Source organism: Drosophila subobscura, chromosome U, assembly GCF_008121235.1.
Source record: "Drosophila subobscura isolate 14011-0131.10 chromosome U, UCBerk_Dsub_1.0, whole genome shotgun sequence".
NCBI lineage: Eukaryota > Metazoa > Arthropoda > Insecta > Diptera > Drosophilidae > Drosophila > Drosophila subobscura.
In genome coordinates, this window is record NC_048534.1 from 5,935,405 (window position 1) to 5,953,343 (window position 17,939).

Sequence of the window (17,939 nt, forward strand, 5' to 3'; positions counted from 1 at the left end):
TTCACTTTCATTTCACTTTGCGCTGAATATATATTTTTTGCATATTTAGTTAATAATTATTTTACTCACTCTGCAATGGATTTAGACAACGGCCAGCGCTCCATGGAGGCCTGATATTTCATATTCTCGATTTGCTTCTTTAATGCGTCCCGATCCATGTTTTGTAGAGCACTGGGATCCATGGCGGCTGAAATTTATCCACATGCCACCCCTGCAAAGAAACAAAGCAGCCGTGAGAGAGTGCCAGAGAGCGGTGCACACGTGCGTGTGAGCGCGGGAGAGTAAGCGCTGCGGGTGTGTTGGTGAAAGCTGCACCACTTGCCCTCCACTCCACTCGCATTCGCTTGCTCTCCCGCTCTCCGTTTGTTGTGTGCTAATTTGGTGAGTTGTCCATCAGGGTGCCGTGCCTGCAAGCTGCAAAATACTCCACCCTGTATGTCCCGGTCTATGCTTTTCCGCACTTTGCAGCCTGCGGAGCGAGAGAGGCGACTGCGCAGAGCATGCATAACAAATCAATACAGAGAGAGTGGGTGAGATGGAGAGCGAGCGCGATAGAGAGTTAACAGTGCCGCCTAAAAGGCTGCCATAAACTCTGTTGACACGCTGCCCCATCCCAACCACCCACAAAAGGGTGGAAAACCTATTTGTTTACAGCGGTGTCTGGCTTTGGCTCTGGCTTAATAAAAAGGGCGCGTCCCCGTGGCCAAAATATGCGAGTCCCAAAATTTAAATGGGTATCAAACCGGAAAAACTAAAACATCTGATAAAAGCTAATATCCCGCTTTCTTTTTCTACCATTTACCTCTCTCTCTCTCTCTTTCGATTCCATTTCATGTTATTCCCTCCCCATTTACAACCGGCTGATGTGCTGTAATTTATTAAATTTCCTTCACATTTTCCCGGTTAAAGTTGTTTCTTTGCTGAATAAATATTCGCCCAAAATAAAGGCGCGTCGTGAAACGGACAAAAGAGCATTTTGCGTGTCCTCCGACAATTAGTATCTTGCTGTTTACACTTTGGTCCAACATTAAGGCACCGTTTCGGGGGTAATGAAAAGATGGAGATAAGGGGGATTCCTTGGGAGACTATGAGATGATAGATTAATTCAAAAAACAAATGACGTGGAAAATATTTACCAGATTAACAAAAAAAAAGGGTACATTTTAATATAATCTGTATCACAACAGTTGGGATTAGAGTTTAATCTTTGAAATTGTGAACAAATTCAACGAAAATGTTGCGTGATTTTCAAAAACACTTTGAATTCCCTTTGGGTATTGGAATAATCACACCACGAATTCCACTGTTAGCATTTAGCAGCATTATGTTAGACTTCGAGCTCTGTAAAATAAACAACAGAACATACCTCTAACATTCCCACAACATCGCATAGCAAAGACACCAACCAAAATGCACAATGTTAACACTGCTGAACTCATGCTCACTTATTGCATGCTATAAAATAACAGCGCAAACGAAAAGTGTATATTCTCGTAGGCAGCAAACGACTCGAATTTCAGACATTTGAAATTTTCTTTGAGGTTCCCCTAAATACGATACGATGGGACATTCTCATAAAAAGCCAAACGCACAACGCAACTCATCGAGAGACAATCAAAAACTAATATAAAACTCAAATAAAAAGCCGCAAAAATAAATAAAGTGGCTTACAGCAAAGGAACACATTAGCAGCAGCAGCCGGACTAGGGGAAGGGCAGCAGGCAATCGGCAGGACATTCAAAGGAGGGTCTTGACATGGGGCATCCACAAATGGGCGGATTGGAAGACTGAAACCCAGCGAAGCGACTTGGGACAGAAACACACGACACCCCACCCCACAGATGGAGGAGGGAGCAGCAGCCAGGGAGCTGGGAGCTGGAAACTGATGCACAGCTGACACTGTTGTAGGTGTAACTTTAAATAGGAAAAAAAGGACCCCCAGACCCTATGGCAGCACCCGTTATCCCTGCTCTGCCTCTGATCCTTAGAACACCGAGTCGAGTCCTGTCCAGCTTGATACATCATTTTTTGTCGCTTCGCTGGATAACTTTGACACAGGTTCTCTGTGTCCATTGTCCCTCTCTGTGCCCCCTGCTCGGTAGATTGTTTGCATCTCCAACTCCCCCCCTGCACCGATCTGCGTCCCTCCCTTTTTTCACAGCTGTCAGGATGCTAAAGGATTTTAGGCTTTAACCCAATCTGCTGCCTCAACGAAAAGTTGCTCCTTCATGGCCCGCCGGCGAGCTCCTCCTGCACTCTGTCTGTCTGTGTTTGTGTGTGTTTTTAGAGAAGCTTTAAGCTCCAGGACTCGAGTGGAGTCGAGTAGGAAGGGTGACACTTTTGGCCAAATGTGTTAATGGCAAAAATTGTTGTAAAACAGCCCAGATTTAATACGAAAGGGCCACCAAGAGAGAGAGTGCCGGCAAGAGTCTGTGTAGAGCATGTGTATGCTCAGCTCTGTCCACTGTGTCCTGTGTCCTGTGTTATTCTGGCCGGCATGTCCCTTGCATATGTTGACAGCGCTGACCAGCAGCAGTAAAAGCTTTACAGTTGGTTTAATTAAAACTTTTAGAAGTTGTCGTAGCAGAAAAAAATGATTCGAAAAGACAGGAGGCAGGAGACAGGAATGTGCCACAGATATGAGCGTAGAGGAGAGGACTCTCCAGGCAAAGCTGTGCATGTAATTCCCATTTTCGATATTAGTTTCAGTGACCGATTGTGAGGTGGCAGAACACTCTTCATACTCTCCACCCCTCAAGCACACATATAGGAGGAGGGTGTGTACGGCGGAGTGGCAAAAATATTGATAGACAGCATTCCCCTTTCATCATTAGTTCCAATATCCACTTAACGTGGCTTCGAGTCCCCTCAACAAATGCCAAAGGATGCCCACATCCCCTTATCCCCTCTCCAATCCCTGGCCACTTGGTGCAGCATCCACTAATCCTCGACATCATCGTTTCCACTTAGACTGCAGCCGCGACAGGGCAGCGGACAGGGGGAAGACCACGTTTAACCTCGATGGGAAATCTTGAACGTAAAACTAAACTAATTGCTTGGAGCCATTGCCACCGAGTAGCGCTGTCTCCATCGAATAGACCTGCTCCTCCACCTTTCCCTCCTGTCCTGAAACCCAATATGATGGCAATGCGCCATTAAGCGATGTGCCACGATGCACCAGAAACAGAAGTGCACACCCGAGACTCTGTTCGACTGAAAAAGTAGCAGGAATTTATCTGCCAGGACACGAAGAAGGAGGGGGAATACGGAGAGAAGAGAGAAGCCAGCATGGAACGGACATAAATCGTTAGCAAAATGTTTTTGGCGGTTACAAGCGACAGCCACAAACCCAAAGAATCCGCAACTGCTTCTCCGCCTGCACTCCTGCTCCTCCGCCTGTCCTTCGCTCAAGTGTTTCGCGTGTGTGTCAACAGGCGTTCAAGTTTTTTGACACTCTACCCAGATCCACAGCGACCCAGAGAAGTGCTCGCTCTGCCACCCACACAACCATCCTGAACCCAGAATAAAGCCTCATAAAGTACAGGCGCTGCCCTGATACCGACAGGGACAACTACACCATGAGAAAAATGATTGTTTAATGATTATTCGGCTTAGGAAATTGAAATGTATAGTTTTGTATATATTTTGGATGCATGTTTAGGATTTCGATTCATAAATTAGGCTTCTATTCCAAACGTATCTTCATTTCTCCAAGTGTATGCATGACATTGCAAAGTGATTCCCTTTTTGTCCTATGCTGCCACTGCCACACTGATTGTTGTCGGAGTCTCTGGCTCCCCCAAAAAAAGAAAGGGAAAACTGCCTGCCTGCCAAGGCAGTTACTCAATCTGGTATCTAGCTGCAGGAGCAGCAGCGGAGGACAAGGCACAGGACTTCCCATAAGTATATATAGTTATATTCTGGCAGCCATTTATGTACTCGTTAATAGATATCCGCAGCAGCAGCAGCAAATTGTTGCTCGCAATTTTTACAGCAATTTGGGCATTTCCCCTCCGTCATCCGCTGTCCTCTGTACACTTTGGGATTCCCCACCCCCCTCTTGATATTGTTACAATAATTGGCATTAGCCGGAATGTCCTGCGGAGGAATGTCCTACTCCTCCTCCTGCCAGCCTTTGGACTGCCTTTGGGTCGCTGGGTGCCAGAAACGATTTCAGCTTGTTAGCTTAATTTTAAATGCGGAAACTTTGCGCTCAAACACGTAATACTTTGGGGCATATTTTCATTGTTGGCCGTAAGAGAACAAGTTGGCGTGAGGTGAGGAAAATTCTTTGGAAAAATTCAGGAAATTCGTTAAGTAAAAAGTGTAACACGAAATTAGCATATGAAAAGCGGTGGAGAAAGTCCTTTAATTGGACGACAGAAAGGAAGGTTTTCACGTGGGCAAGGTTCAATATTTGCAGAGGTCATAAGTGGATTCTGATTATGCTGATGTCTGCCCTTAGGGGACTGGTTAAAAGTTAAATAGGGCAAAAATTAATCAAAGTTCAAGTTAAATTAATAGCGATGCTCACTTACTAATCACTTTAGACCGCTGCACACCCGCACGAAAAGGTCTCCCTGCTCTCCTCCGTTTGCGTAATCAAATCACAATCATCTGCAAACCATTCACATTTAATTATAAACCAAAAGTTGTGCCAAAAACTTTTGAACTGTAGCTCGTCACGTGCCAAAGAAGCAAGAGAGGAGAGTACTAAGAGGAGTACTCAGAGGAGAGAACTCAGCTGAGTACTCATAGTATTCCAAAAATAGAGGGAGAAGGACATAGAGCAGGACAAATATTTATCCAGTCATTAGCGACATTTCATTCGGTTACCTTTTTCGGCGGGCACAGACTCAGACACTTGAGCGGCAGACCAAAAACCGAAACTAAAAGTACAACTAAAACTAAAACCACAACAAGATACGATGGGGGAGATGCCCCCTCCCGAAGGAACGTTCCACATGGAAGCAGGAAAACTTTGTGCCGCGGACTAACAAGAACCGCAAACAAGATGCCAGTTTGTAGCCATTCGGCGTTGGCATTCGGCGATGAAGTGCGTTTGAGGAGGACCATCCCGCGCAATCCGCTAAATCAATTTGCAGAGTTAAATAATTAAAATACAGTATAGCATGACGTTGGGGTTTTTGGTGGGTTTTCAATCAGTTTCCCGTCCTTTTCCATGCTATTCCCGGGCCAGATGTGGAGGTTAAACCTTATGGCTTATTAGCCGGGCTTAGAATGCGTTAAATTATGGCCAACAATTTCCAAAATGTACATATGCCATGGACGCACATTCCATGTATAACCACACACATACTGCCTCAACAACCCACGCAGCCTGCCACACAATTACGAGCGAAACGAACCGCAGTTTTTGTGGCACGCACAACACGGAGTATGCGTGATTTATGCCTGGTTCTTGGACTCTCTGCCTCACATCCAATGGCCATGTGTGTTGGGCTTAATGACAATTTTATAGCACCAGGTAGCCCACAGAGAGGTGCAACAGCTGAACGTAGCCGAACCTCAACTTTCCTTCCTTGTTTGAATCTTTAAAGTGAAGAAAACTTTGGGCCCAAACATTTTCTTTGTGGCATCACATAAATCAAACGATGCGAAAGTCAAAGCGAGTGCCCAGCGGCTATTAAATTTACGACCCAAATCCCAGGGAAAACATCGAGAAAAATGGGCGAGGAGAGGGGATTGGGCACGGGGTTTTTTAGCCGTATCATTGGTCCTTCTGTTTGTGCATCTCTCTCTTGCTCTTCCTCTCATTCTCTGTGTAGTTTGTCCTGGCTATTTGTTTGCTTTTGATGCCAAGTGCAGGACAGTCGGTAGAGGGGGAGATAAACAAAACAAGGCTACAAAAATGCAATTAAAATCGTTTCATGTGACAATTCAGTTTCCAGTTGCAAGTTACTAAAACTATCGAGATAGTATATATACTAGCAGCACTGTGTCTCCCTCCCTTCTGCCGCACTGTGTCACACTGTTTGTTTGGCTTTGGCTTTGCCATTGGCCTATGGTATGGTTCTAAATGGCCTGGTAATGGCAGAGGATGGCCTGCAACGTGCAGGTGAATATTGCTCATAGTGGGTATCCCCGAGCATCGACAGGGCACAGTAGAAGAGACAATGATTAATCGTTGCAAGATAGAAGATGGAAAGGCGATACCTGTTAACTGCTTCACTGGGTGCAAAGAAAAACAAACAAAACGGGGAAAGACTGAAGCGAGAAATTGGCACGATTCTGGGACTAATGAGACTCTCAGTGGCCCGAAGGCCACAACAACCGTGAATGAAGGATGGTCACTGTGCAGTAACTGTTCCACTTAATCTAACCTTTTAACTGGCTTATGCAGTGAGAACGAGTTTTTCTCCCACCTGGAATTATCTCTGGGCAAATGGCAAACAATAAAAGTTCTCAAATTGAGTTTCATAACAGATGAGTGCAGGAAATTCCCAGAGTAAACATCAACATTTTCTGGGCGAAACAATTATCTTTGCCGCCTAAGATGTGCCACAAACAAACTGTCCCACGAGAAAGTGCCACAGGGGAGCCATCACATGGCATGAATGCAGGCAAAATCAGAGGAACAGAGCTCGGAATAGAGTTTGAGACAAAATTAAATGGTATGCCGCATGCCACGTGTCGAGTTGAAGAGGGAGAGTGAGACACAGCAGAGAACAAAAACCTCCATTAAATTTGCATTAAAATATTCAATTTAGAGTGAAGAACATGGACCCGGGCAACCCAAGAACCCAAGAACAGGGCCAGGCCGAGCTGGAGCAGGAGCTGGCAGCAGCACCAAAACCAGGACGAGAGCTCATTTGCACATTCAACAAGGAGTTGCTTCTGTGGCTGTGGCTGTGGCTGCCACAGCACCCACTCCCCCGCTGCTCCTTGAAGAGCATCAAAGGGAACGAACACAAGGCGCACGGCAGCAGGCAGCTTTTATGAGATGACACATGCTATTCCGTAGCTCCGTAGCTCCAATGCACCACGCCTGTTATGCTCCGATGCTTGGCTTTCGTCTGCTGCTCAGCTGGCTGCTGGTGGACCTGCTTTTGCCTACCTCCGTCCCACTCTCTTTCTCTCTGACCTTCCTACTCCTTCTCTCTATGGTGCCTTCTTTTATGCTTTAATTATTTGCTGCATGCAAAGTTAAGCCCTCACCCACACAGACACAGACAAACGCACAGCCACCGCACTCACACTGGCAAACATTGGGCAAGGTATTAAGTTGTAACAAGAAAGAAGAAAGCCTTTAAATGATGCAACGACTTGGGGAATACCCATTAACGATGACATTAACAATGCGAGAAACGTATCTTGGAATGTACAAAAATAGAGGGAAATATTCGTAATGGTTCCACCTTCTGCCCTGCGTTTCCCAGAGTAGGTTCTGCATACCCTTGTGCTCCTTCTTCTACAGGGTATGTAAATATGTATGTAAAAGTGTTCACAGCTGCAGAGAGTTCCTCATTCTTTGCTCTCTGCTCTTCCGACTGCTGCCTGCTCCCTGCTCCCTGCGCCTTGCGTATGTCAAAAATGAATTACATTGCAGTCTGCCGCTTGCATTCTGCACGAGTATCAGTGTATGTGTGCGTGTGTGTGTATGTGTGTGGTGTGTGTGTGGCTGCATAGTTAAGTGCGCCGCAAAGTATGCAGCAAAGTACAACAAACAGCTGTGTGGCGGTTGCCGCTGCCGATGCTGATGCTTCTTCTTCTGGTTACTTTTCGGATTTGGATGTGTTTTTCCAACCAACACGTACACGACTACGCATCCACAAACGAGCACAAGAGAGAGAGAGAGAGAAAGAGAGAATACCTTCAGCACCACACACGCAGCCAGAGAGCCATTTAGTTAGTGGTCTGTCTGTCCGCTGTCTCCTGTCTGCTCCCGGCTGCTCCTCTCAGCAGTGCTTAGTCTTAAATCGGATACAATTTACTTAAAGCTGCAACCATAAATCCCACCATACACCACCCACAAACCAAGAGAAAACTGTTTTCTGATTGGAAAACACGCACACAAAAGTAAAAGGTACAAAATACAGGTACACAGGGATAAAAGGATACTTGGCAAACATTTTTGTGGACTTTTAATTGAGTGTAGCCACGTCTGTTGCCTTAAATCTCTACTGTATGAGCATGAGGTTCGACTGAGAGCTTATTTCAATGTACACAAAGACTGCTGTCAAATATGTTTTTAATTAAATTTAAAATGTTTTTTTGCACATAGAAAACAAATAAAAGAAGTTGCCACAGAGCCACAGAATGTGTTTGCCAGAGTATTTCTAGTGCAGAAGTTGTCAACATTAGTGCAAACAAATTTCTAGCACTTTTTGGCACTTAATTTTGAAGAGCCTGCTGGGGTTTTCAATTGTCAGAAATGTCTCTAAGAATTTCTGTATAATTTTTCAAGTGTTAAGTCATCACAATTTCTGATTAATTATATGTTTATATGGCATATGGCAACTCCACAGCTGGCACAACCTCTGGCATCTCCCCCTTCAAACTGTAGTTCTTTTGTACAACTGTACCCAAGTTTTGCTTTGATTTTGCCCATCGATTCTCACACTCAAAGCTGTTCACAATTTTTGTCGAAATCCTTGACCGTCCGACCCACTCCCACTACACCCTTTGCCCCTACAGGCAGGCAGGCGCACTTACAGTCAGGCAGTCACGCACAATGCAATGGTAACGATTGCATAAGCATCCGGAAAGGCGAGGGCGGGGCATGCCTCCAATAACTCAATATTTCCATTCATTTCTAAAGCGAAGAGGGACCAGGCGGTGTGTCCACTTGTTGCCCTCGTGCAACATTTAATCAAATCAATTTTCCGTTTTACACATGTTGCAAATGTAGCAGGAAAAATTCACCAAAAATTCTCAAAACGAAGCGAACATATTCTGGCCATGCAAATCCATTGTGACATGGCCCAAAAGATGAAAAGAGAAAGAGATATAGCGTGAGTGAGAGAGACAGAATAAGGGAAAAAGAAATCTAATTGAATTTAGTTTACGGCAGTTTTGTCGGCCCTTGGCCAAGCATCCACTTTCATTCCGTTCTCCCTACGTCTCCTCCTTCGCTGATAAATGCTGAAAATTGGAACAACCCAAAAGCGCAACGCACTGGTCGACTGGGTCGTTGGGGTGCCAAAGGGGGGGCGTGGGCCTGGTATACGTTTGATGTAGTGCCAGGCAATGCCACGGAAACGATGTCGAGGCGACGGCATCCATAGAAATGCCAACTTGCATTATACAGAGGGTTCGGGGCGTTGGGCTGTTGTGGGTGGCGGCAGCTGGTAGCTGAAAGCTTCTAGCTGGCGCCTTTGTCTGGCATTTTTGTTAACAAGAGAGGGCCTACCTAACTACGTACCACTACGCCAACATCGAATAGAACCCACGGATGAATGACGACGCAAATAATTGAATAAGCGATCAATAGGTGAACAAGTCCGGGAGGAGAGTGGAGCTCCCAGCCACAAAAAACGAGACTCCAAAAAGTGCCCCGAGTGCCCCGCAGTTTAATTGAATTACTGGCGCCGACTCCTGTTTCGAATCGAGAATAAAAAGTGCATTGAGGGGATGACCCCCTTGGCTTTCACAATTAAACTCCAGCAGATTTTCGCTAATGAATGGAGTTTGGAGTTCACTTTTGTGATTTATTCTGCATGTGGTTGAAGAGCTGCGTTTCTGGGTGTTGGTAGAGTACATTAAGCGGTTGATTGTGGAGGGAAGGGGTTGGGAAACTCCCAGAGTGCTCTAGTTTAGCACTGATTTAAGGACTCGACGATGCAAAAAGCACTCATATACGAATGACTGTCACTGGCAGTGGTCCATCAACATATTTCACCTTGTCATGCAGAGCGACACCTTGGCACAAAAGTGTTCTGTTCGACAGGCAGACATCGTCCATCAATAATCCAATGGAAAGGTGTGCACCGCAATTTATTATAAAATGTAGAGGGGGGAAAAGCGCAACAGTCTCCAGTGCCAACTTTGCAGCAATAAAAAGGTTTAATTGAGAAGATTAATAAGCTGCAGGAAGGAACCCCTTGAGCAGCAAAATACTCTTCTAGAGCAATTACCTCAACAGCAAATAAAATCAAAACAAGTTCAATGTCAGAGCCAGCAACAGTCCCAGCTCCATGATTGCAGCAGCCATGCAACACCCCACAGCGAGACGCCCCAGCGGTAGGGCAGGGGCAGTGCGGATGGGCAATTCAATATGCTTCGATAGCATTTGAAATCCAATCAAATCGAAACCGGCATCAATTTTTCATGGCCAACGATAGGGAGAGCAATAAGGGAGAAACATTCAGCAGCAGGAGCAGCAGCAGCAACTCTGATAGCAATGAAAAATTATGAGGCATGTGGCAGTAACAGTAACTGGGAAAAATAAGCAACGTAAACAGCAACAGCAACCGTAATGGCAGCAGATCGACGACCCCTTTTGGTTTTTCCAATCGAAACGAACATGAGAAGGAGTGAAAAGAATCCAAAAGGAGGGTAAAAGAGGTGCCAGAAGTGGCAGCAGAATTCGAAGCTGAAGCCAAACCGAAGCCAAGTGGCATCCATTGATGCGTTAAATAAAAAGTTCAGCTAAATATTTTGCAAAAAGAAAAACAAAGCAGTTACGTGCCACAGATGGGTGGAGGGCAATCGGATTGGAGGGGCAATGTGGGGTTGTGTGTGTGCAAAAAGTGTGGCAGAGCAAAAGTAATGCAAAGTTTGCACACGATCCACCGGAAGGAGAATGGAGCGGAGGTAGGGATCAGAAGTTTGGCAAATAAGCAATAAGACAACAACAAGTGAAAACTGACTGTGAGTGAGTGAGGAGTTTTGGGGATATCCTGTATATACCTTCATGAAATTGAAAGATTTATCTAAAAATTAATTTAGTTTCTTTGAGCTTATTCTCAGTTCACTAACTAATGCATAATTGAATGTTTTAGTTTTATCTTTTCTGTTGACTTCAGTGTTTCAATTAAGGTAAGTGATATAATTATTAATTTGGAAGTAAGCCAAGGCTCTGCCCTTTAAGTCCATCATTCGTCAGGGTATAGACGGGTGCGTTGCAACAGCGTAACCAAAAAACCATTGCCCTGCCTCAGTAGACAGGGTCGTCCTCCCTACTTCCTGCCTTTCTCCCTGGTAGGTGTTCCATGGCAGCAGCCTCCACAATCCCCACTACAATCCCACTTGTCAGGCTTTCTATCCCTGGGCCCGGGACACGTACACAAACATTTCATGGTTCAATAAATTTGCTGCCGAGCGTACCGGAAACTTTTCGAAAAATACATTGGAAAAAATGCTCGTTCCTGCAATGTGGGAAAAAGGCAAAGAAATTATCTGTAGACCAGAAAATGCCACACACACACACTCACCATGACACCTGTCTCCACACACACACACTCAGATACATTGAAAATTGCTCGAATGTGTGTGTGCCTCCGTATAATTTTGCAAGCGAATTTTATTTTTGCTCTCTTTTTTTTTGCTTATTTTCTATTTACAATCATTTCTACTTCGTCGTCGTTTTTTTTCTACTGCAATTTTTATTCGTTGCAATTTTCTGGGCTTTTTCCGCTTGCCATGTTCGGAGGCCACGCCCCCTGATTATATATTTTGGCCCACTTCGAAAGGCGTTGATGCTAAATTATGGCGTTATTTTTTACCATTTTGCACCTTTGCTTCGGGGAGAGGCAATCATTTTGCTTGTTGTTGGTGGGATGTTTGTTGGTGTAGCCTTTTAATATGTTCCACAAATAGCAATTAAAAATTCAGTTGAGGCAAAAGCCAAGCAAATGAAAACGGACCTGCAGCCGGACGCAATTTATGGTTTTAATTAGAGCCAAACTAAGAAAAAACTGGAGCTGTGCCTACTTTTATTTACTTGGTGGATCTTTGCAAGGTAAACAACATTCAAGTTTAAGGAGGCCAACGGATCTCCTTTAGACACTAAATAAAAGTTAGGCCTCTGGGGTTCGAAGTTCGTACAGGTGGTAAATATCATACATAAACCGAAAGCTATAGCCGAATGGCATTGTCAAACTTGTCATAAAGATCCAGCACTGCCCACTGCCCAACCCCCCTTCTGGTATCAACTGACACAAGACAAATATTTTCATTGCTAACAAGACCCGAAGCGCAACGTCTTTATGGCCAGAGTTTTCATACCAAATAAACTGCTCGAAAGAGTCGCAAAATTATTTCACCTTCAAGAGAAATTCTCGGATAACTGAATGCCCCCTCCGAAAGCGAAATAAAAACGAGAAGGGACGTGTGAGACGCTTCTTACGCGTCACAACTTTTATACCCGGCACTCAGTACTACATCTGCACCTTAGCGGTTATTTGCCAAATTTTACATTTTTTCTTCATCTGCACACTGCAGAGTCAGGGCAGAGACGCGGCAGAGGCAGAGGCAGAGACGTGTCCGAGGCAGAGGCCACCAACTGCGCGAAGCAGAGTGTGAATGAGAGAATGTGTAAAAAACCAATATAAGCTGTGGCACGGGGTGGGTTTAGCCACTGCAAATTAATTTCTTCATTGTGGCTATAATAATGATCCAATCGGATCCCAATTTGGTGATCTGATAGATATGGTCATTCCCTACGGAATGGCGTTTTCTTTTATCTTCAAAATTGTAGATTTGGGAAGTTTTCGCCATTTTGCGGGGGCGGAAGGGGGCGTGGCTCATTTTTGAAATACACTTGTAACAGTGTGAGCATACAGAAGTCTGGATGCAAAATTTGGTGGCTCTAGCTTTTATGGTCTCTGAGATCCTGGCGCTCAACAAGACGGACGGACGGACTGACGGACAGACAGACGGACAGACAGACATGGCTCTATCGACTCGGCTATTGATGCTGATCAATAATATATATACTTTATGGGGTCGGAAACGTTTCCTTCTGTGCGTTACATACAACCGTTATTCGCACAAATACAATATACCCTATTTACTCTTCGAGTACCGGGTATAATAAAACCCTTCGCCGTTCATTCAACATTTATTGAGAGAATTCAACGACAGAGACAGACAGAGAGACAGAAACGGACAGGGAGACACGGACAGACAGACAGAGACCAACAGACAGAGGGGCAGACACTTCTGTTTGCTTTTGGCCACCCGGTTTCTGGGTCCTTGGTCACCGGCTCCTGGGCTCCTCTCGTTACTGGTGGCTGGTCAAAGAGGTGGCCATTAAATATTTTATTATTACATTTTCTAATAGTTGGTAAAAAAAAAAAGGAAAAATGTATAAAAGAAAAGTAAACCATAAAATGTCGCAATACGAGTTTGGGGTAGTAAAATTTAATTTATCAAACTTCTGCTACGATGCACATGGAAGCAGACAGAGAGGGAGAGAGGGAGGGAAGCACATGGGTACAAAGGACGAAGGACAGACCGAGCGACCGACACTGCACGGAAACCGGAAGGAGGGAGCAAATTTTGTGCCTGCACTTCCGCTTACAGTCGCATTTGTGGATCGTGATGGGGGCAGCAGCCAACCAGTGGGTGGTAGGGAGGGTGGTAGGGAGTGAGTGGTTGCGGTGGAGGCTCCGCGGGTGTTGTGTTGTGTGTGTTTGTTTGCCTTTTACTTATAATGCGACAGACCAACCAACCAGACAAACTATTATACGAGTACTCTCATGTACAAGTTTATTAGCCCCACCGTAATTTATGGCCTGCGCATCATCATGATACTCGCATGTATTTTACAGTATTACAATTATAGAGTTTTACGAGTACGAGGGTACACACACATCACACGCCTAGGCTCCGCTGCGACTCTCTGTTCTGAGTGGAGTTTTATTTTTATAGAGGGAAAAGCCTCACACAATGCATTGCGGAGTTAGCCAGATGAAAGAGCCCATTTGTGGGATTCGGTGAGCCAACTATTCAGGCTGGGGAAAATTGATAAGAAATGACAGATATCCAAGAACAATTAAAGGTTTTAATGAAGATAAATCCCTTACAGATTGAATGCATCACCGAACCTAGCCATCTCTTGGATTTGTATTCCCTCATTTACCCAAGGCATTCCCTGCATTTCCTTTATTCCAAAGGGAAACCTTAAAGAGCTTTTGATTGGTTCCTTGCCAAACGCAGACCTATTCAAGCATTAAGCCATTGCCACTGCCACTAATTAAAGCCAGGCCAAAAGGTATAAAAAACACACAAAGTCGCAACAGCCGCACGCTCGGCTCTTCATCATGGAAGCAACCACTCTCCCTCCTCTGGTGATTCCCTCCTCGCGCCCAGCTCTTTGGCAAGTCTGAAACTAATGCACGCCAATTTTCAATACAGAAAATCGAACTTTGAAGTGGACGCCTGCCTCGTCTCGCGTTGCCAGTGGCAGTGGCAGGGGTAGGGATCTGGGGGATCTGGGGAATCTGCAGCCGGCACATGGCGTGCATTTCTACGAGTATTTTGCTTGGCCGAAAACTCTTGAAACTATTATCGAGGAGGTGGTGGGTATGTAGAGGGTGGGGTGTTCTCTGAGTGGACGAGGGCGTCACTGACACCGTCGACATCGAGAACAGAACGGCCAGAGAAAAAGCAAAGGATGAGGGCGGAAAGGCAGCTCATTCAGCTCTCCTACGATGGCAACGAACGCGTTTTGTGCGTGTTGAAGCACGCAAGAAATACAAAAATATGAAAATATCGTTGCATACTTAACGGCGTAGTGGCTGAGCACAGGGAAACGGGGAGGCCTGCGCCTGTCCAGCACTTTACCACTTTTCATGCTCGGCGATAAATTAAAATTTTTATTAACATACTTTCCCTCCAGTGAAAGAGAGAGAGTGAGTGGGGGTGGCAGCGGGGCAGTCAAGAATTGGGAGCAGGAAACAGGTCCAGAAAACGTCAACTTGTCCACCACTCAACGACAAAGGGGAGTGGGAGTGACCAAGGGAGTCCAGCTGCAAGTGGTGCTCTCTTTTATGAGTTTCGCAAACGCACGCTAAAAATGAGCCACCCACCCAGCCACCCACTGGCCAGCAGCCGTAGCTCCATTCTGGCGGTGCTCTCTCCTCCACCTTGGATCCACTACAATTATAATTTGTTGATGCAGGGAACCCAAGGAAATTCATTTTTTTATCTCTTCAGGGGGGGAGGGAGAGCCGGAGCGGGCGTGGAAAATGTTGGGGCTGCATTATCTATGCATTATTGTTGCTTGCCTGGCCATTGGCCATCTGCCGAGTGCCGTCTCAGCACAAAATAATATTCTATTAAATTATGTATACGTTTTTGTTAAACTTCTTTTGGAAGAGATTCTGCAGCTGTAGAGTCGTTACCCAGAGATGGATGCAAATTGCAGTTGCCAGAAGATGTCCGTACAATATGCAAATAGGGATGAGATGGGATTACTTTAACCATAGAAAACTGTGTGGCTACATGGCAAGAGCTTTAAGGCTTAAGCGAATAATATACATAATTAGTTCGAATTAAAGTAGAATGAACATGTGAAATACGTAGCCCCAATATCGTGCGTACAATGAGAATTCTTTATGGTTTTTTTCGGTGTCAGAATCGCCGAGCGAATCCACATCTAAAATCCCATTAATTATTGTTTGTTGTGCAACCAAAATAAAAAATCAACCGAATACAAATAAAGAAAAAAATAGCCAGCCTGCGCATTTAATTAAATATTAAATGAACAATTTATAATTCCGTAGTCCGTGCTTAAACATGGACAATGGACGGACGCCAGTGCGGAATTCATTGGGCCTCGTACCTAAAGGAATATCCTTCGAACGGCACGTAGGCAAACACGTAACCCCCACCTACATTCATAACCCTTCCCCTGCCTGAATACCCTGTGCGTTGGTATGCAAATATTTTCCACCATAATTGAAGCGCGACAAATGTGAATTGAGAGCGATGTGATTCGGATGTGATTCAGGGAGGCAATGGAGTATGGGATATGTGGAATGTGGAATGCAAATAGCGAAAATATGTACATATGCACCACGTATGTAAGTATGTATGTAGTTAATGCACATTGAAGTTCGATCATTCAATTTTTAAGACAAACAAAAAAGGGATTTGTTAAATTCAAGCGAATAATTACAGAGAAAAGGGAAATCCAAATGGAAACGCATTTAACAAAATTGTTTTTTAAATGGATGAAAAACAGGAAGCGGAGGCTAACCTCAGGTTTCGAAGGTTGTGATACCCTTTAAAGAGAATTTGTTAAATGTCAGAGATGGAATCGCTGAATCAACTTTCCCTGCGCTGCTGAAAATCATCATGCCCGCTAGACGGGTGCAAGTGAATGTAAAACAAAATGAATGGCGTGATCATAATTGGCGCTGGACGTGAGTAAAAAGTGAAGGGAATAAAAGAAGAAATATAGGATAATAATTATAGCATTAAATTGCAGTGGCAGACAGAGGCAACGGGAATCGAACAATTGTCGCACATTAACCGCAGATGCGCTCATTCTGGAGCGGGATTGAGATGGGGATTGAGATGTGAAAAGGGGGGTCATGGAAATGGATGGCCTGGGATAATGGGATGACATTCGGGGTCGTGTCAGGTCTGGAATGATTATAGTATGTGTGTGAGTGTGTGTGGATGAGTTCATCGAGCCTCTGCTCTCTGTATGACAATTTCAGTTCACTTGCCCCGAACACTGAACATTGAACATGGGACAAGACAAAGGCAGCCGCAGGGATAATATTTCCTGCCTTATTCCTGTATATTCCTGTAGTCATACTGTCCACCCAACTACATTATCGTTTTCAATTTGTGAAATTTATAGCCAACAAAGGCCGGAAATGAGAATGAAAATTGAAAATGGCATTAAATGCGGTTTTACATGCCGAACGGAGATATTGTTAAACAGAATTATGCCATGATGATGTGAATGTGAATGGGAATGCGGATGCTCTGATGGACAATCGAAGAGTGGACAGCGGGGACAGCAAAGAATTAAATTTCGAACACTGAAAACCACTCAAGTGAAGCTGCAAAAAGGCCCCAGAAACTGTAATTTTATAGTGGAAATCGAAATGCTTATGACGGATCTGAATGTGGATTAATGTGTATGGGAAAGCATGAATGAGAGACTATTAAAAATCAGAAGGCTAGCCATCACACCTCATATGGCACATACACTGATGTGTAATGAGGTATCTATAGCGTCGTCATATAGCGCCCCTCTTTCTCCCACGAAAGCTCCCACAGTATCTTATCGTATTCGACAACAACAGAAAACTACTTCTTGCGACTGCTATCTTATCTTTGGGAAGCCAATTTATATATGAATCAAGATAATCTAAAATAGAGATAGTATGTACAGGTGTGTTGTGTCTTCTGTTTGTTTTTTTTTAGTCAGTTGGGTCTGGGTCTAGACACTGAATTCATTCTCGTATTTCCATTAAACGGAATCATTGTATTTTTATTAGAAATTAAATTGACTAATATTCTGCACTTGACACCCTTATGTTTGCTAAAGTATTTGTGATAAAACCAACAGAGGGGTGCTCTTTCTTAAATTTCTACACCAGAGCTACAACCCAACTCCACCCGTGCTCACTTCTTATTTTATTTAAGGCATTCTTTTGTCTTTGATATCCAGTATCCACTCACCAGACACAAAAGTTGATGAATTCGGTCGCTTCACTGGGCGCAAAATGGACGAAGATGGACGAATTGAATGGCCAAACTTCAATGGACGACCAATTCGTGTGTGGTGTATTGGTGTATTTTGTTGTTTGAATTGGCGAGCGCCAAAAAGTATGCAGTGCACAAACTGGGAACTCGAATGTCTTGCGGGTCTGCGATTCGGCGGTCGACTGGTTATGGCCCTCCAGTGTCGCTACCTGCTGCTTTCTGCTGTCTGCCGTCTACTGTCTGATGTCTGCTATCTCTGCCTTCTGCTGACGGTGATGGCTGATGGCTGGTAATGTGATTAGTTG

At 44.6% G+C, this 17,939-nt stretch overlaps 1 protein-coding gene across 1 annotated transcript in view; it reads right to left on the minus strand.

Annotated features, from left to right (window-relative positions):
* Positions 1–17,663, minus strand: part of LOC117900060 (guanine nucleotide-binding protein subunit gamma-e) — a 40,567-nt gene extending 22,904 nt beyond the window's left edge. Inside the window, exons 1-2 of the mRNA XM_034810265.1 lie at positions 17,611–17,663; positions 70–211 (exon numbers count right to left, since the gene is read on the minus strand). Of these exons, the coding sequence (XP_034666156.1) occupies positions 70–182 (113 nt within the window). The 5' untranslated portion in view covers positions 183–211; positions 17,611–17,663. The remainder of the gene's footprint in view (positions 1–69; positions 212–17,610) is intronic.
* Positions 17,664–17,939: the final 276 nt, after the last annotated feature.